This window comes from Akebia trifoliata, chromosome 5, assembly GCF_017979445.1.
Source record: "Akebia trifoliata isolate Shusen 1 chromosome 5, ASM1797944v1, whole genome shotgun sequence".
Taxonomy (NCBI): Eukaryota; Viridiplantae; Streptophyta; class Magnoliopsida; order Ranunculales; family Lardizabalaceae; genus Akebia; species Akebia trifoliata.
This window is the reverse complement of record NC_141379.1, coordinates 10069830-10089964: the sequence shown is the minus strand read 5'-3', so window position 1 is coordinate 10089964 and position 20135 is coordinate 10069830. Positions and strand designations below refer to the sequence as shown.

The 20135-nt window shown below is 36.1% G+C and overlaps 2 protein-coding genes across 10 annotated transcripts in view; one reads left to right on the top strand and one right to left on the bottom strand.

Moving 5' to 3' along the window:
* Positions 1-955: 955 nt before the first annotated feature.
* Positions 956-11574, bottom strand: LOC147401444 (sarcolemmal membrane-associated protein). 2 transcript variants are annotated; one of them, XM_086442765.1, is made up of 6 exons: positions 11427-11444; positions 11177-11305; positions 8993-9572; positions 8744-8889; positions 8518-8618; positions 956-1669 (listed from the first exon to the last, which is right to left on the bottom strand). In XM_086442765.1, the coding sequence occupies exons 3-6, from the start codon at positions 9550-9552 to the stop codon at positions 1259-1261; spliced, it is 1218 nt and encodes a 405-aa protein (XP_086298891.1). In that variant the 5' UTR covers positions 9553-9572; positions 11177-11305; positions 11427-11444; the 3' UTR covers positions 956-1258. The 2 variants fall into 2 exon arrangements, with proteins under 2 accessions (XP_086298891.1, XP_086298890.1); XM_086442764.1 differs by lacking the exon at positions 11177-11305 and having other exon boundaries at positions 11427-11574.
* A 3897-nt stretch (positions 11575-15471) lies between these two features.
* Positions 15472-20135, top strand: part of LOC147401443 (uncharacterized) — a 19335-nt gene continuing 14671 nt past the window's right edge. For 2 of the 8 annotated variants that reach the window (XR_015178474.1, XR_015178472.1), the window contains exons 1-3: positions 15472-15649; positions 15718-15785; positions 17022-17180. Coding sequence is in view for 2 of the 8 variants with exons in the window: in XM_086442762.1 (XP_086298888.1) it covers positions 15672-15785; positions 17022-17180 (273 nt within the window). In the remaining 6 variants the exon portion in view is untranslated. Of the gene's footprint in view, positions 15786-15818; positions 16391-17021; positions 17181-20135 lie in introns of those variants that run through there. The other 6 variants (XR_015178473.1, XR_015178475.1, XR_015178477.1 and 3 more) reach the window with 6 other exon arrangements.

Genomic DNA, 20135 nt, shown 5'->3' with positions numbered 1-20135 from the left:
ATGTCACTCCAAAATTTTCCTACCTTGGATTATAGTTTGCTTCTCGTTTGGAAAGCTAAATACAGACACTATATGAGTACAACTTGGTCCGATTCGAACCATAAATCAAATCAAATCAAATCGAGAGCTTTGGATTGGTTTGATTCGATTTATAAAGTACTTCAATTCAATTGCAGATTAACAAAATAGAGAACTGATCAATTTGATTTGATTCTTGGTTCATGCCTTGTATAGAATCAAATCAAACGGAGAACCAAATCCTTATATTAGTAAAATTATAACTAAATAGTATTAATCTATTTAATAAATTATACTCATTTTTTATAAATAGATTAATGACATTTTTTTTCTGAATGGATTAATGACTTTCTTTAATTGCTAGAAAAACTATTTGACTTTTGTTTTTTGAATGAATACATTAATGATTTTTTTTTATTGATGGCTAGATTAATGATGAGATTTCATATTCATATTTTTTTATTAAAAATAAAAATATGTTGATTCAATTAGGTTTTTAATATATTTGCAACCCATTGAACCAAACTAAACCGACCTTAATTCGGTTTGGGTTGATTTGATTCGGTACCGATTCTCATTTAATGGAACCGACCTAAGTTGGTTCTTGACCCTAAACCGAACCAAGTTGCACCCCTACTATACATTACAATGAGGTGCAAACAACCAAATGGTATGGCCTTTGATTGAGGTGATCGTGCAAGATACATTTTGGTGGTGAATTCCTGTAGACTTGCAAACAACAGATTCATTCCCCACTTTGTTTAAGCCACTTTGTTTAAGTAGGTAACAGTTTCAAGGGTAACGGAAGGTTTGCACGCACAATAAAAAGTATTTTACAAGCACGCCTACCTATAGATGATGCTAAAAAACTCTGCAATCAAACCATCCCCTCAACATTATGAGCAATGGTACTCATGAACCTAATTGATATCACAGGTTAGCACATAAAAACCGGTAACCACTAGCATCTCCATTGTTTTAAGTTGAAAATTTTACAAAACAAAACTGGAAAATGTAAATCAAGTAGACCAATCATGAGTGAGTCATTAATCAAACGTGTTCCTCCAAACAATGCAATTCTTCTGTTTCCCTATAATATTACCACCACAATACATACATAATAGAGCTTTGTGTAACTCAGGTAGGCTTGTAAAAGGAAAAAAAGAAAGATAATGATGCCTATCGTCAGAATTTGATATTAGCAAAGTCGAAGACCAATCCCGCTGTAATATCACAGAGCTCATCTTCGGACAGGGTTTCCACCTCTAGGAGGGGCTTCGTACCCACCACCACCTCCTCCAGCACGAGTAGGTGGTGTTCCTGATCCATAAGGTACACTGTTTGCAGGTGCTGACACCTGTACTTGAGGTCCACCGGCACTTCTAGAAGAGGCATCATATACAGGACCTCCTCCTCCTCCTCCTCTAGGTACATTGTAGCCGGCTCCTCTTGTTGTGTCATAACCTTGTCCTATGGCTGCATCATAACCAGAAGCCCCCCTCAAAGCATCATAACCAGGACCTCCAACATAAGGAGCAGATCCAGCCCGTGCAGGGGCACCTGGAGTTGCGTCGTATCCAGTCCACGCAGGGGCAGAACCAGCTGGACCTCCTCCATAAGGAGCAGCAGCCCCAGGAGGTGGGACACGTCCCTGTTTTACAAAATACAAAGTATGTTAATCTCGTCTTTTCTTTCCTTCAGTCTCTCTCTCTTTGATGGTAAGCTGGACTTGAACCCCCGATCTCAAAGTTGTTTTGCAATGTGTCAAACCAACTGAGCTATGGGTCTAAACCCTAGTCTCGTCTTTTTTTTTTTTCACTTTATTAATCCTCTACTAAAAAAGCAGCACAAATAGTTTCAAGGACAATCTGCTAAAAGCCTGAGGTGTAATCTGTCTCTACTATTGCTATTCTGCTTTTCTATTGCTTCTCTGTTTCTTTGTATCTTTTTGCATGGTCATCTCGACCGCGCTTCTTAATAAAGATCTTTCACTAATAAAAAAATAGTTTTAAGGACAACTTGGCAATCCCCATCCAACTAGATTCAATCTGTTTGGTGAACCAACTAAATCACCAACTCGTGATTATTCAGATTTCACAGTTGTTTATTTAGTTTTTCAGATGCACAAGACTGACTTGCAAGTCGATGCATAAAAAAACAAGTATTGGAAAACAAATAGTTGACTCCTGACCTACACCAAGAGACAAAAGAAGAAGTTTACCTATGAAAACAAGGTACATATTAGGCACCCTGGCTCACTCATCTAAGAGGGTAACCAACATTAGGCTGTCTTTCATCCTTTCAAGCATCTCGTACAAAAGGAAACTATTAAATGCCCATTTGTGAAAGAACCTAGGTGTCAAAGTTTAATTTTAAGTAATTTAACTTATATAATCCTTGGATCTATTACTTGGACACAATATTTCAAATCAAATGACACAATCACCAATAGATCAAAGCTGATGAAATGCAAAAAAACACCATAAGATGAGAGTAACACAAGGTACCCGTGTCATGCCAACTAAAGTTTATGAAGACCCACTACATCTGATGGAAACTTCCATGTGCCAACTGGGTAACATGAAATATTGATGAGGCTGCCCAAGCTAATTTTATAATGTTCTGAGACTACAAGGCTCTCAAATACCTTGCATAGCAGGAAAAAACTAAATTGTCATGTTAAATGGCCAAGAATATATCCGTCCTTCCCATAAATTATGTGCTCAAAACCAAGTAATGGATGCACTGAATCGATGGTAACTCTCATTCTCCACAGTGGTCTTTCAAGCGATGTGTTTTAAGAGCCTCAGATACCAACATGCAGACACTTAAAATTTCGGCTGCACATGGGAACTGTTCATATAGAGTGGTAACCCTTTGCAAAGAAAATTTTGTATCCAAAAGCGAAAATGGAGGCCACAAGGATCAATTCAAGGATGCGAAGATTTGAGAGTTCATCAATAGGAATGATCATCTCGTGGATCTTTCATTGGAATAAGGACACAATTGGTTTTATTGATATAAAAAAGGAGGTGATGGCCGAGATTGATGCTTTGGATAGGAGGGAAGAAACAAGACAGGTAAATGATGAGGACAAAACCAAGCGAGTGAATCTTAAGGCCAAATTTCAAAGATCGGCGACTATGGAGGAGGTGAGCTAGAGGCTGAAATCAAGGATTAAATGGGAGGGAAGGTCGTAATAACACGATATTTTTTCCATCGTATGACTACCTATCATAATCAAATGAACTTTAACTCAAAACTTAAGATTGATAGGGTTTGGAGGGTTGCAGAAGCTGAAGAAACACATGGAATGGACTTTTATAGGGGCTAGTATTCGAAAGAATTTGAAGCGAGTCCTAATCTCGATGTTCGTCAGTTTGATAGGATCTTGTTGGAATGACAAAAGTTGGTTAGAAAGGTCCTTTTAGGAGGAAGAAGTTTTCCAAACAATTAATGAGATGGGAAGAGATAAGGCTCTGGTCCAAATGGGTTTTCCATGACTTCGTTCAAGGTATGCGTGGAGAAGGTTGAAGAAGTCCTTTTGGCAGTGATGAACGAGTTTTTCAAATAATTGTGGCCTTACCCCTCAAGAAATCTGGTGTGGAAGAGATATCAGATTTGAGACTATTCAGCCCAGTAAGGTCAGTGTGCATAAGATTCTATGCAAGTCATTGGCTCTGAAGATGAAATCAGTGATCCAAGGTATTATTGGGTAAAGGTTTTTGTGAAGGGGAGGCAAATTTTAGATGGGGTTCTCATTGCTAATGGATGTAATAAATCTAGAAGCAAGTCGAATGAATCAGCTTTAATGTGGAAGATCAGTTTGGAGAAAGCATATGATCACATGAGCTGGAGCTTTCAGAGATATTTGTTGTGTCGAATGGATTTTGGGGAAAAGTAGATAAAATGGGTTATGAAGTGTGTTTCTACTCCTTTCTCGATTCTAATCAACGGGTCTCCTGCCAATCTTTTTAAGAGTTTGAGGGGTTTAAGGCAGGAGATCCGCTATCGTTGTTCCTGTTTATTTTAGTAGTTGAAGCGTTGAGTAGGATGTTGTTGAAGGCAATGACCAATGGTAATCTTTCTGGCTTTTGAGTGGGGCCAAATGGACCGTTGATTTTTCACCTTCAATTTGCAGATGACAATCTTGTGTTCTTTGGTTTTCTCGTTGAAACAATTTAGATTTCTCAATGGGATCTTGTGTTACTTTGAAGCAATTTTAGGCTTTCCAATTAATCTGCTTAAGCATAAGATTTTTGCAGTATAGGGTGTTTCCATGTTGGGATCTTGTTGTCTTTCTACTTGTGGTTACCTTTGAGGGCAACTTACATTAGCTAAGATAATTGGGATTTGATCATCAAGAGGGTTGGGAAGAGACTCAGTTCTTGTATGGACAAGTACCTGTCCAAAGAGGGGAAATGACTGATTAAAAGCGCATTAGCTAGCATTCCAAACTATTTCCTTTTCTTGTTCTCTATGTCGAGAAGTGTGGAAATCAAGCTTGATAGGTTATGTTGAGACATCTTTTGCCATGACAAGGATGGGAAGGAAAAGTATCACTTGATGAGTTAGCATAGGATTTGTACTCTAAAAAGTCAAGGTGAGCTGGGAATTAGAAGGTTTGGGTCGATGGATTCAATTCTATTAGAGAAAATGGCTATGGAAGTTTAGTGTGGAAGATTACAGTCTTTGGAGAAGGGTCGTTGCTGAGAAATTTGTGGTGCAGGAGTTTGGGTAAGAGAGTGGGTTGCTACTTGCTAGGGGCTCTTATGGTTGTCAGGTTTCGAGGTTTTCTTGTTGTTGCATAGTCTGCACTATTGCCATGTGGTTTTTATATTGTTCCTTAGGCTAGTCATCTCAACCACCCTTTTTAATGAAACATTTTTTACTTGTCAAAAAGAAAAATCATATTAAAATGGTAGAAGGTCTGTAAAGCAAAGAACTGCCTAAAGAGATAGACCTCTTAATATTATTTTTACAAGAAAATGTTTTGCTATTATTGAATTTTTGTTAAAGGAATTATATTCTTCATTGTCTAACTTCAGCGTCAGTGTTTTTAGGAGGTCCTTCCACCCGACATAAAGTTAGAGGAATCAATTATCTTGATCAGAGTAACTAGTTCCACAAATCTCGAAGAGGAAAACGAAAATAGATAGACAAACCAAAGGAATTAGTTGTAGCCTTGTAAAACTTCTAAGGAATACTATTGAAGAGGAAGTGAAAGCTTAAGAAATGACGGTAACTTGTGTCAAATTCACCTATAATACCTCAAACGAGAAGTCACGTTTCGTGATATTGTATTACTACAAACCAAAATAATTTCTCAATTTAGTGTCATCGCACATTCCAATGCAATATCAGAACAATGTAGCCTCCTTCATTGAGCATATGCACGACGTTCAAACTCAAGTGAAGGCAAAAACTACATAGGCTAATAACAAGTAAAAATATAGAGGGCGTGAACATCAAAAGGGAGCAAGTGTTCAAAGACAGTGATCTAGTTATCATTTACTTGAGCCTCGAGACAATAATGATTTCCTTTGGCATGTACAAGAAGTTGAAGATGAAGCAATATGGATCATTTCATGTCTGACAATAGTCAACAACAATGCCCTTACCATATCCAACTCCCGAATGAGTGGGACTTTAACTCGATTCTAATGTAAATTTGTTTGCCTACCAAGTGGGTGTGCTTGAAACTTCATCACCTTCAGAGATAATAGAATTTCAAGTCAAAAAGAAAGACGAGATTGAGCACGTTCTAGCAATTAAGTAATTACATACTCAACGAGGAGAGCAATCGCTGAATCTCTATGAAATTGCGGGGAAAGCCAGGTTTGGAAAATATCTGGACTAGATAAACTAAGCTGTAATAAAAATATAAAACAGCATGCAAGAACTATTTTCAATTGTGGGATCAATATCAATGGGGCTTCTGTAACAGCAGGAAAGTTTTACAATGATGGAATTGACATGCAGGCCTCTCTAGCAAAGTTAATGATGTTCAATTAATGCAAGTAAAGCAGTATCCATCGTATAATGGTTTCTTCAATCTTGAATATTTCAAACTTCTTTTATCAATTAGTATGCTCGAATAAAGAATCGGATGAGGCTGTGGTTCACATTCACATTCATTACCATTCGCAATGTTTTAAATTCCTTGGCATCATGTGGTCAATTCTGAGAAGAGTACTATTACCAGATGGATGTTTATCCAAGGCCTTCATGCCAAAAGAATCATGTGGAACATGCTCCCTTCAACTATGTGTTAGGCTGAGTAAAATGAGAGGAACCAAAGAATCTTTGATAACAAGGACATGTATGTTGAAGAGATGTTGACAAAGGTGTAGGAGTGTTTTTCATACTCAAGGACAGCCATTGTTCAGGAATTCAGAATTACTAGTTTGATGACCTTACAAATAAATGGGATGATATATCCAAAAAAAAAAAAAAAACATGGAATGATTTGATGGAAAGGTAGGGTGGGATGGTGTCTTTGTTATATTTATTTCGTCTTGAGACTCTATGTTGTGCATTTTCTTTCCTTTTAAGTAGTTTCTTCCAGAGTTCCGAAGGGCTGTTAGGAATACTTGACAAGTTTCCAAAATTTAAGCCCAGACCTCAAACAGCCTCCCAGACAAGAAAGGCAAGTTTAAGAGAAAATAAAAGAGATACTTCAAAAGTCTCAAATGAAAGCAAGGTTCATCCCATAGCACGGGTGAATGCATCGAGCCAAGAAGGCGGATGGAGGTGAAGTGGCGGTCATTCTACAACTAGAGGTGCTCTCTCACTCTTTGGAAAGATTTCTCTTAGAACAGTAGTGCAAGTTTCATACTCTTTGAGGACAGGGTTGCAAATTAGGAGTCATTTCTTTGAGGAAGAGTAAGATTCTCAGTGTTAGTTTAGTCCCCAACATTCAAGCTTGAGCAGAGTTCCTAGGGTGTCAAGTTGGTAATGTCCCCTTATTTTATCTGGGTCATCACCTTGGGGCTGCCTATAGGTGTCTAGCATTTGGGACCCAATCATCGAACGAATGAGGAAAAGGTTGGGTGCTTGGAAGGCTAGATATCTTTCTATAGGTGGTAAGTTGACCATAATCATGAGCACATGGTTAGGGATTTCCTTTGGAACTATATAGGGAATCGAAAATTTCATTTGGTCAATTGGAAGATCGGCTGTTAGCCTAAGAAGAAAAGGGGGCTTGGGGGGTCTGAAAAGTTTAGGCTTATGAACTAGGCTCTTTGGGAAAGTAGTTGTGGAGATTTGGATCGAAAAGGAACAGCTTTTAGAGGCAATCTTTGAAGCTAATTATGGGGAGGATCCAATGGGTTGTGAAAGCCGCCCAACCAAATTTTCATTTGGTTGTAGAATGTGGAAAGGGTGTGCAAAGTATTATTGAAATTTAGCAAGCAAATCTATTACAAAGTGGGAAAAGGGAACCGTATTCTTTTTTTGGAAGACCGATAGTGTAGTGATACCCCACTGCAAGTTGCTTTCCAAGGTTGTTTTCTATGTCAAAAAAAAAAAAAAAAATATATATATATATATATATATATATATATATATATATATATATATATATATATATATATTATATATATATATATTGCACCGTCTTGTCCTGCTTCATAATGGAGAAGATTTGTCTTAGGATCTTGGATTCATGAGAGGTTTCAATCACTGATAGATTTAGAAGGTTGCTGCCCTTATGAGCATTTTACATTCATATGCCTAGCTCGTCAGGCCTTTATAGGATTCAAAATGGTAGTCATGATAGTAAGCTCTTAATGAAATTTTTTAATCATTTTTTAAGGGTAATGGGGATATCTCATCCCCAACCAAAGCAATTTGGTTTCCCAAGATTCGGTCCAGAGTTTCTTTTTTTGTGTGGACTGCTTCTTTGGCCAAAGATAACCTTAAGAGGAAGGTGAATTATCTCTGTGGAATCTGTTTCATGTGTAAATCCAACGGGAATCAGTGGACCATTTGCATTGCGAGTTTGCTCATTTTATGTGGTCTTTTGTTCTCTCACTGATTCATGTCTGTTGGTGTTTCCCTATCAATTCTTCTTGTTTTCCAAAGTTGGAAGCCCTTGGGCATGTCTGGTAGAGAGAAAATTCTTTGGAATCTCGCCCCATTTGTTGTTTGTAGGGAAGGAACGGAAGAATATTCAACGGAACGGAATAATCTCTTCAAGAAGACATTTTGTATTTTAGGTTTTATTTTTCATTGGTGTAAGCAAAATAGGAAGTTCAGAACGTTCTTGTTTGAGGCTTTTCTTTTTAGGTGGGACCTTATGAGTGGTAAGAGAAGTTAGTTGTTGTTATTTTGCTTTTCAAATATATCTTGTCCTCCATTAACAAAACATTTTATTTATCAAAAAGAAAATAGTGTAATTTATGTTCTCTTTGCTTTTGGAAATAAAAACGAACACAAGATTGCTAAGATTGAAGCAATTAAAATCCAGCCAAAATTAACACAAGATAGATGCAACACCTGAGGAATACTATAAGGATCTTCATAAGCATTTTGTCCCACAGGATGATGCCCGATGGCCTCATTTTCCTTGTACCCAGCAGTGCCACTATATGGAGCCCCTGCATTTTTTTAATATATGCAACATTATAAAGTTCAAGGAGATAGACTTACAAACAGAAAGTTCAACAGAAAAAAGATAAAAACAAAAAAGAATAAAAGTAAGGATTGCAAGTATAGTGCTTACCAGTTCTCCTTTCAAGGCTAGCAGTATTAGCCAACTCTGCACGAAGCTTTTCTACCTCTCTCACCATAGAAACATAGTTTTTCTCCATCACTTGAAGTGACTCGTAGTGATCATTGTATAGTTTCTTTTCATAGTCATAAGTAGCCCTGAAAAAGCAAAATCCAAAAAGCCTTATTGAATCTTCATCGACACAGCAGGTCGAACAATTGGGAACAGCATAAAGCATTACATGACACAGCAATCTATTACCTGCAATGTTGATATTCCTGTCTAAGACCCTCAAGTTCAGACATCAAAGTAGGAATCTGTTGGACATCTGTATGGGTCCTCTGGAGATCCTGAGTCAGTTGTTGTACTTTACTGATCAACTCTTGTCTTGCAGTAATCAAGCTCTGGGCATCAGTTCGTGCTTGCTGCAACTCCATTTTAACAGTCTCTGTGGCTTGCAAGTCAACTTCCATCTTAGATATCTTATCCATAAGGCCCCTCATTTGTTGTTCTTTCTCACTCTTCACGCCACCCATTTGGGCTTGCAATCTCTGTAACTCATGTTGGGCTGCAGCAAGTTCTTGCCTCAAAGCCACATGGGTAGCTGCAAGCCTTTGGTTCTCGGTTGCCAGTCTTTGCATCTCCACATGTTGTATGGCAAGCTTTTGTTCTAAAAGTTCTGGAGGAGGCAACATATCGAAAGGAGGATACGCACCTAGTGGAGGGCGGATATCAGGACCAAATGGGTCAGGATGCATCATACCAGGGCCCGGAAGAGGTCGCCTAAAATGAGGAAGCGGCATGCGACCTTTGCTTCCCATGTCAAGTCACCAAGTATCACCTGAGTATTCAAAAAGAGGTGCCATATGATATCACAAACAAGTCTTGTATAAAATGAGTATCATTTTGTAGGAAGGGTGGAAAGATAAGTAATTGAAAAGAGCACGAGAGCTCAGATGAAGCTATAACATAGATTAAAAAATGGGTGTGTATTTTTCTATTTTTGTAGATCGTGAGAGCCATTAGAACGATGGATGATAAAATCACAAATTGGAAGTAAACAAACTAACCAAAAGTGCGACACACGAGTGCCCATTTAGTAACACAAAATAATACCCTAATTGGAGATAACGATAAAGTGCCACCAATGGTATCAATTCTCATCATTGGTGCTTGCATAGCTACACTGAATCACCAAATATCCTTAGCCCATGTCTAGACAAACAATTCATCAAAAGTACTATTGGATGGGTTAAAAAATTTATAAAATTTCTAATCACTTTTTTTATAAGTATAATTTTATTACAAAAAAAAGTGGTCGAGGAGACCAGCGCAATAGCAAACAACAAACCCAACAAACTAAACCATGGAAATGTTACAAACCCACTCCCATTTGACTAACACATTCTCAAAAAACACCCCTTTGAATTCCTTACAAAGCTTACCCGAAAATATATATATATAGGGTCCCGTTCACCACCCTACGCTTTACCAAACGTGTTTTGTCTTACATGGGTTAGAAGTTTTGGAATAACCTGATTTTTGGTGAGGATGATCTCTATGGTGAGGAGATCATTCTCACCAAAAATCAGCCCATTCCAAAACTTCTAACCCCATAAAAAATGGTTTACAAAAAATGGACGGCCCACGATTTTTCAACTTGTAAACATGGGGCTAGAAATTTCGGAATGGGCTGATTTTTGGTGAGGAGGATCTTCTAATCGTAGAGATCATCCTCACCAAAAATCAGCCCATTCCAAAACTTCTAGCCCGTGTAGGACAAAACACGTTTGGTAAAGCGTAGGGTAAAGTGTAGGGTGTTGAACATTTCCCATATATATATCAAGAACTGAAATGATAATCACTTTTCATTTTAGTTAAGTTCTACAAAAACGATGAATTAGGTACAAATTTTCTACAACAGATGAACAAAATTGAAACTAGCCAAAATATCAGCATTTTTCATTATTGGCAAGCATCATAGAGTTTGCAGCATCCAAGGTTTTAGAGACCAGGCTCTTAGTTAAATACTAAGACAACAACAACAACAGCAAAAAAATGATTTTAATAAGTAAAATCTCATTAAGTATTATTAGAAATTGGAAATTCGGACATAGCGTACCCAGAAAAAAAAATCCCCAAAATAGAATTATAGACTTAAAATACCCAATTTTGAATTTTAAGAAAACCATCACTGTGACTATAAACAAAACACAAATGATAGAAACGGAAGAGAGAATTGTTGCATAACAGACATCCACACTTTCAGAACCGAATAATTAAAAAAATTAAAAAAGCAAACATTGTCCGAACAGGTTTTAAGATAATTAAAAGCAATAACTTTCATTAATCTGATGTCCTAAATGAGCCTCTTAGGTTCGCCATTTTTATGAAGATAACGAGAAAGATCTTCTTATGAGGGAAAAAATGGTGATATAAATAGACCTGATATTTCTTCAAAACTTTCAGAACTTTAAACCCTAAACACCGACACCGAACCTCCTGATCCTAAACCAACATAACCAAATAATAAAACCAGTAGTTTGTTTTGGCAGGAGAGATTCGATCAACTGGCTGAAACGAGGCATCAATCCCAGAAAAAAAAAAACGATAAGAACCCTAAAAATACAATAAAATGTATTGAAAATTGAAACCCTAGGAGAGAGAATGCAACAAAGACGAGAGAGAGACTTACGAGGGTTTTGGGAGGTGTTGTCGGAGTCGCTTTGCAGATTTGTGGATGTCATGGGGTGTCTGTGTAGTGTGTGCGGGCATAAATGGGTCGGATCAGTGTCTGATCTAATTATATCCATAGTCAGATCCGGATAGAAAAACTCGGATACAAACCCGGATCCGAATCAGATCATGCTAAATAACACAACATTTGAACCCGTCGGATCGGGTTGAGTTGCAGTTCATATTAGAATCATCCACGGACTATGAGAATCATAGATTCAGGTCAGTCGCATCAAATTGGATAATTTTGGACCAAGGGACATTAAACCATATTGGAATCATTTACCATTCTTTTTATTTGGATCTACCCCAAGATCGAAACTTGTTATATTTGAGTTTTGGGTCACTCGGATTTTGAATTAAGTCCAACCCATTTTATGCCCTGAGGTGAGGTGGGGTAGGGTGGTTGTCCTTGTTAAGGTGATTTTTTGACCCTTAGATTTAGGGTTCTACAAGTTTCTCTTGTCGACAATAAATTTCGTGAAACTACCTCATGATTTGTGAAATAAGATAGCATATGATTTTATTGATTTTGATAAAAATGAGAGTATAAATCTTAATATTTTCTCTAATTAACACTGTAGACACCCCAATTTGAACGAGTCCTACTTGAAAGGATCCAAAAATACTAATTTTTCAAATAAATGGGCCAACGGGCCTTAAGGGCCCAAGTCATTGAAAAGTGACATTTTGATCGAACAAAGGCCCCTACGACTTCCTAATGATTTAGGGAGCCCACCAAAAGGACTCAGCCTACCCTACGCTTTCCCAATATTCACCGCTCCGCTTTCAAAACTAAAAATGTCAAATTTTCGATAAAGTTCACCAACGGGCCTAAAAAGCCCGATTTGCCAACACGTGGCGTTTTGATTAATCCAATAATTTCAAAACCTCAAAAAAAAAAAAAAAAATGGATAAAATTAAAATGAGACTTGGGATACCTATCACTTCCTCTACCTTTACCGCTCAATTTCCAAATCTGAAAAAACCTAAGTCCATCTAAGGCCCACGAACCCGCAAGTCACCTAAAATGTATTTCTTGCATTATCCCCTAACATAAATCAAATCCCATATCATCTAAAAACCTAAAACATATCCACCCTCTCAAAATCCAATCCAAAATGATCCCAACCAATTCCTAAAACCCAAGCCCAATACCTCTAAGCCTAAACCTATATCCAATTCATATTTAACCCACAACCCACATCAACCAATTACTATTTAATCATCAAAAGGTGACACATGTCATCACCCCTTCTCATCTTCCTCATCAAACCACCCACCCCATCACATTTCTCTAAATAATTAACTACCCAAATCACCTTTTCTCTAAAAAATCACATCAATCCACACCTTCCCCTAACCTACCCTCATCACTTCTTATAAACCTCCATTCTCTCAAATCAAACACCTCCAACCCACACTTCCCCTAACCTACCATTATCATATCTCCCCCTAATCTACCATCATCATTCCCTATAAACCTATCTCTACAACCTAAACATACACTCATCCTCTCAAATCAAATACTAATTATCTCCCATCAATTCATCTAAACCTCTAATCTCCACACATCTTGCCACATGTCATCATCTCCCTCACCCTCCCAAAAACTAATTAAAATTCATTCCCCTCAACTCACCAAACACTCAACCACTATCTTACACCCTCCATTCTCTTAAACCAAACACCACTCAATCAATCAACTACCTTTTTAAGCACCTATAATCACATCTCACCAAACACTATACCCAAATGGTTTGGATAAGATCTAAACTATTTGGATCCAAACACCACTCATTCTTTCATTACATAATTACCCTCTTATCCACTCAAAATTACATACCCCTCACATTCAATCCCTAACCATTCTATTTCTTCTCAATCTTTCACCCCATTATACCCCTAAAATATCTTCCAAACATCTATAAATACCCCCCTTCCCCTTCCAAAAATGGTTACCAAGTCTTACTAATTCTCACTCCCCAACTTTCTCTCCACAAGTCTCACAATAATAAAAAAATATACTACATCTCAATTCTCTCATCAACTCTTCTTTACTCTTTCAATTATACAAAACAAAAAAAAAAGGTAGATATTTTCCTAAATCACTAAGGACTCAATAAGACATATAAGAAGAAGGAAAGAAGAAAAGAGAAGCTTCAAGGTGGGTTCAAAAGAAACCACCCCCCTCTCTATCTCTCTACCCTCTCCTCATCCCTCTTCTATTATCCCTCTCCTCTCTTTATTTTTATTTTAGAAAGCCTTTAAAATGCAATGATTTCCCTCATTTATCTCCGGTAGATTGAATTTCGATTCAATCAAAAGTATAAGGGTTGTAATCCATTTTAAAATAAAATCGATTTTATCCCTAAACTGTTTTTTAGGCAATCGGAGCTCGAATCCTTCTCAACTCATGAGAATGGGTCCGTAACCATAGCCAACACTTTTTTTTAAAATCACATATGAGGCAAAGATTTATAAGGATCATTCCATCAATGGAATGATCATATAATCAAGCCAAAAATAAATCACTACTTAGGGCACATGTTGTCGACACGTGGCACTTCATTTTATTTAAGTTTTTTATCCAAAAATTCAACTGAGTTGAGTTGAGGTTACTGCCACTTGACGGGAAGAAAATTGTGCCTAACACCTTCCCTTTTCTCCAATCGAGCCGCTTACCCCGATCTCGAGGTGGATCGGTACTTTATCCATCGAGAGTCACTACGTGCCAAAAATGATGTTTTTCTAAAAATAGACATCGGGTGACCATTCACACCCACTTACAATATGAATGGTGGCGACTCCAATTCTTAGTAGACATGGTACTCGTAATCGAGGATCACGTATCTACAAACACTCCAGTGCAAAAATAATGGTGATGACGTGTATCAACTAAGAAATGTTTGACGTGTAGGTAGTTGTTTTTTATGCTTGGTCCTCTGTAGAGGTTTCTGTAAATTTTCTTCTTTTTGGACTTCGCATTTTATCGGTTGAGAAGGGTTTCTTGTTTTTCGGAGAAGGGATTTCGTAAACTATGTAATCTTTTGAAAATTTGATCCCCTCAAACTCTCATATGAAAAAAAACGCCTCTTTTAGGATTTAAATGGAAGAGAACATACTATATCCCTAGTTTCAAACTATGAACATGACATTGGTTAAATGCAAGTTGCGAAGACAGGTTGTATTTAACATGTATTTTAATGAAAGTTGAGAAGATGGGTTTTCTAGGTAATCTATTGTCTTTTAAAGATGAATCCTGATAGTATACAATTGGGGTCGAGGTTTGAAATCACTACAACATTTTTTATCTACAGCAACGGTTTATAACAGCGGATAATTTTATCCGCCTCTATAGGTATCATTTGTTGCAGCGGAAAATTTTATCTGCCTCTATAGGTGCATTTTTTATAGTGGATAATTGTATCCGCCGCTATAGGGACCTACGCATACGCACCAAAATTCACCCTAAGTAATTTCTATTTATTCAGTACATTTATAAGCGAAAAACTATATCTACCACTAAAAAAATCATTTTTTAATGAAAAAAGTTCGATTTAGAGAGTTCTCTTTATCAATTTTTTTTTTAAAATTGAATTCAGCAACGGATTAATGTATCCGCCACTAAAAAAAATCAATCTTTTTTTCAGTTTATTGAGTTTTCTTTATCAATTTTTTAAAAAATTAAATATAGCAGCGGATTAATATATCCGCCATTAAAAAATCAAATTTTTTTATATAAATACTTCGATTTAGTGAATTGTCTTTATCAAATTTTTTTTAAAAAATTTAATATAGTAGCGGATTAATGAATCCGTCACTAAAAAAATCAAAAAAAAAAATTTATATATAATTTTTTATCTATAGCGTCAGTTTATAGCAACGGATGTCTATTTTAGCTGTAGTATGGTATATTTTTTGCAGCCGATAATTTTTTCCGCCGTTACAAGGACTCATGCATAACTCTCCACTCAATTTATTTAGAAATGGCAGCAAAAAAAAAAAATCTGCCACTAAAATATACTACCTTATGGACCGAAATTTGACTCGCAAAAGAGAGTCGTGAAAATCCTTTTCCCTCCCTCATTTTCCCCCTCATTCCTTCTTCTCTGTCATTCTCTCCCATTTTCTCTCATCTGTGAGTGGTTGTGAGATTACTTCGACAAGCTGGATTGCAAGGTAAGCTCTCTCTCTCTCTCTCATGTTTCAGTATATATTGAACTCTTCGCATTTGACGGGCTTCAAAGCATCGTTGAGTTCTTTCTTTGAAGCTCAAAACGAAGACCAACCACGCGATCGAAGAAGAGCGTTTAAGGTACATTAGATGATTTGATGAAATTTTCAAATTTTTTCCTTTGAATCTCTTTCTGTGATTGTTTCTCTAGAAGGATTCATTCGATTAGCTCTGATTTTCAGCGAAATAGTGGATTTATTGGGTTTGATATTCACGATTGAGTTGTGTTTTGTTTTTTATTTTTACATTTTTTTTAAAATCTTTGTATAGTTGTGGAGCTTTTCTTATTTTGAAAGGAGAAAAAAATTAAATTTTTTGTTAAAATTTTGGGTATTTTAGGGTTTGAAAGAATCAAATTAGATATATTGGAAGTTTTATAATGGATTTGAAGTATTTTCTTAGGCTTTTTGTTGTTGCTGTTTGTTGATTTTAATTTCTGGTTTAACAGAACTACTGGAACGAAGAATTTGAGTTTTCTATAATAGGGGTTTTAAAGCATTCATCTTATCTATCTTTTTATTATTAGAGGTCAAAAAGAGAAATTTTTTGACTCAAAGGAGGGGAATTTTGTTGAGGGAATGGGTGATCATCTGGTTTTATATGTGGATCGTCTCATAACACCTGAAACCTTACAATCCATCCAAGGGGATCCTTTTTGAACTCAAAGGAGGGGAGTTTTGTTGAAGGTATCTTTTTTTTTTTAACCCCTTCTTCATTATGTGTATATGAACTTGTTTTTATTTTTAAATTTTCTTTACATTGAATAACATGATTCTTTATATCTTTGGGATAAGGTTTTGTTGTTATTGTTGTAGAATTATTATGAGTCATCTTCCTACTATCCAGATTTGGAACACACCATTTTAGGGGTGTGAAAAGAATTTATTTTGCACTTCCCACGAGCAGAGATGAAAATCAATCTACTTTCCATTTTAATGTTTTGTTTTCATCTATGGTTTCATAGGACTGGAAAATATTTGGGTATTATTATCTATTAGATTTGATTTTGTGAATTTGATTTTATTAGCTATTGTTGATGGGTGTCTGTTGATTTATGTCAATATCAACTAATGTTATAATTGAGAATTTAAGGAATCATTAATGTTTTGTCTTTGTTTTTTAATTGGATGTAATTCAGTTGGTTGTTTTCTTTCTCAAATTTTCAATGTTTTCATAAGGTCTTCTTTTTTATATTTTTTTATTATTCATGAAGAAAAAGGCCTTATTTTTTGTTGACCCATTAAGCAAAGTTGTTGATGATTGTTTTCTTTCTTTGTGTAATTTTATTTATGTATGCTTGCATTTGTCATTTTATAGGGTGCATACACTGGTGTTTGTTCAACACAACATGTACCGAGTTACAAGAACAATATTGATAAATTCCAAGCCAAAGGTATCAATTCCGTAATTTGTATAGTTGTGAATGATCCATATACTTTGAATGGATGGGCAGAGAAACTTCAAGCTGAAGAGGTTGTAAGTTCTTCTCCTTTACTTTTACTTCATCTTTTGTCGTGGCTTTAATCTGCTGTCTCCACATTTGTTGAATATGTTTTCATCTGATGTTTGCTTTCTTGTCTTGAATTTGTCCCAACCCCCCCCCCCCCCTCCACACACATACACACCCACCCACGCCCACACACTCATATCTATCTATATCATAAAATCCCTTGTCTACTTAGCAAAGAAAAGAAAAAAAATAGAGGTGTGCTAAGAATGAGAGTGCCTTATTTTTTTTTTATTTTTTTTGCAATTTTCATTAATTGGTCAATCCTAATCATCCTTCAAATATCTATGTTTTAATGAGTTGGGAGTCCAATTGGGGAGGATATCTATGTTTCAATGGTAATAAGTGCCTAATATTGGGTTTCACCTTTCCACCTTTGGGTCAAACTCAAGGTTGATTGGCCATAGGTTGAGTTGTCTGAAATTATGATCTCGTCACTTTATTTACATCCATTGTTTTTTTGTTCAATAGGTTTTTAAATGCTTATCTTTTGGCATATTGGAAAGTTTATTCTATTAGCTTTTCAACGTGACTAATTACACAATTTGGACTTGGATGGAGCAAGTTATGATCAAATATATAAGTTGTAATTATAAGGTGGAATTATTAGTTTTAGAAAGATCTCAACGTCTTAGGACCCATTTTAGTTATAGAAGAAAAGTTGGAATTAGGAAATTAATAATTATTAGTTTGATTTGAATTATAAGGTGGTTAAATTGCTTTTAGGTGTGAGTCTTTTGCAATGCAATATGAGTAATTTTTTATGGGTGATTATCAGCCTCACCCGATAGGTAATCTTAGGATTTATAATGTTTTAGGAATTTTCATTTGGATTTTTTTATTTTTTTTTCTAATTGGATAGAGTGGACTTCTTTTTACCTATGAGTTGAATTTCCTTTTCTAGCTATCGATCTTTGGTTAAGTTATTGTTTGGGAGTCTTTTGCAATAATGAGTAGTTTTTTTGCAAACAAAAGCTCATGGTCCCGTATCTTGACTACTTGATTTTGAGATGGTATATCATTTCATGATCGTTCTCTTCAGCATGACTTTGACACTTTATGCTGTTCCCATTGTGTGGCTTCGATACCAAGATCTCTATCTTGAATGCAAAGCTCCTGTTTTGGGTCCTTAGATTTCAATGATTACAAAGAAAAACCATCTGGACATTTTTTTGTTAACCTTTTTTTGTAGTTGGGAGGCAATTATTAAAAGGATACTTCTAATCTTATAAAAAGTTTGTGGATTCAATGTTTTGAGGTGATGGTTTTATTCTCTCAAATTCTGTTTATCCTTGTATAATGGGGGTCTCTAATCCCCCTTTTTTCTAATATAACTCTTAAAAAATGAAAAAAGAAAAGAAATTGTCTTAATTGTTGTTGATACTATAGAGAAAATACTATGTGCTTGATGCTTGGGAAAATTTCTAAACTTCCATGCTACTTAACTAGACACACTATCCACAAACCCGATAGGTTGGCACATCACTAGAATTTATCGCATATGCAGATGATTCTGATAAAGAGTTGTAGTTCAATATAGAGGGAACGTATTTTCTATTAGCACCTACATTAAACAATATGTATATAATAACTGAAAATAAAATATTAGTTATTGAGATGTGTTTTAAAGCATACCGACATGTATTTGATACTTAAATATGATACGGTGTCTGACATGGCATATTCTTCAAAGTAGTCTTTGTTTCATAGCGTTCATGTATTAGACTCTCCCCTGTATTAATTACAGACAGAAATTGGCAATCTGTTGATCAAAAATGCCAAAGATATATGTTCGATAATAGTTCGCACCGATCCTAAAACAATATCAGAAAAATGGTTAGGAACTCTAAACATGTGTAAGTTTTGGATTTTCGCTTGAGGGGTGGTCCACAAGTTCAGCACATTGGATGAAGACAAGGTATGCCAAATGGAATGTGGGTCTCATACTCATCATTTCATAAACGGGGTGAACCATCTATGTTGACATGTTTCTGAATCTAGCATTCCATGGGTTCTTATCTGACCCCTAATGCATATCTTATTTTTTCTCCTATTTTTCAATGTAGTATCAATTGACATTTATTTAGGGATAAAGCATTCTTACCCCAAACATTAGACATTTGTATGGAAGTAAAACTAATAAGGTCCCAATTATTCAATTTTGGGACCACAATTGCACTAAGATTACCATTACATAAATGTTAGTTCATTTAAATAATTGCAAAATTATTTTATTTATCCAAATTAATAGAGCTAATGATATATTAGTGTTAATTGTAGCGCACGTGGAAGCTAACAAATCGCGAAACAATTACGGTTACAATACACGAGCCGAAAGGAAGCATCCAGAAAAATCTCGATCGATTTGGGCGCCACGTCACCGCGCCGCGGCTAGGCATGACCGCGCCGCGGTCATCTCGAGGAATTTGCCCTCGAGATTTTCACAGAAGCTTCTAGAAGCTTCGGTGGTTGTAACTGAATGGGTAGTTTGAAGCGAATCATCCGAAAAGTCAACCCGATTACCCGAATACGAACATTATAAATTTGAGGGTTGATTTTAGAGAATGGTCCTTCTCCTTGCTCTCTTCTTCTCTAAGTTTTGATTTCTCCTCTTTGTAATTCTCTGCAATTTTCCTTTGAGTGAGATCTTGAGTGTAGTGAGAACATCAAGAGGAACCACTCATTGTTTAGGTAATTGTTGGAAGAGCTATAAAAGGAGAATTTCGGATCGATCATCGTCGTCTTCATCTTCTTCACCCATATCTTTGCTTTTTATTAATTGTTGCAATTATGAATCTTGCAATGAGTGGCTAGAATCTCCTTAGAGAGTTCAATAATGCCAGAGCAAGTCCATCCATTTAATGTAGTTTCAAATTCATTATTCTTGCTTATCTTGTTAAATATTCTGTAAATTCTTCTTTTTA

Excerpts from the sequence above, each read along its gene's own strand:
- LOC147401444 (XM_086442764.1), bottom strand. The coding sequence starts at position 9,552 with ATGGGAAGCAAAGGTCGCATGCCGCTTCCTCATTTTAGGCGACCTCTT. Across the intron at positions 8,890-8,992 it reads CAGGAATATCAACATTGCAG|GGCTACTTATGACTATGAAA; the intron begins GTAATAGATTGC and ends TTGCTTTTTCAG. Across the intron at positions 8,619-8,743 it reads TAGCCTTGAAAGGAGAACTG|GGGCTCCATATAGTGGCACT; the intron begins GTAAGCACTATA and ends AAAAAAATGCAG.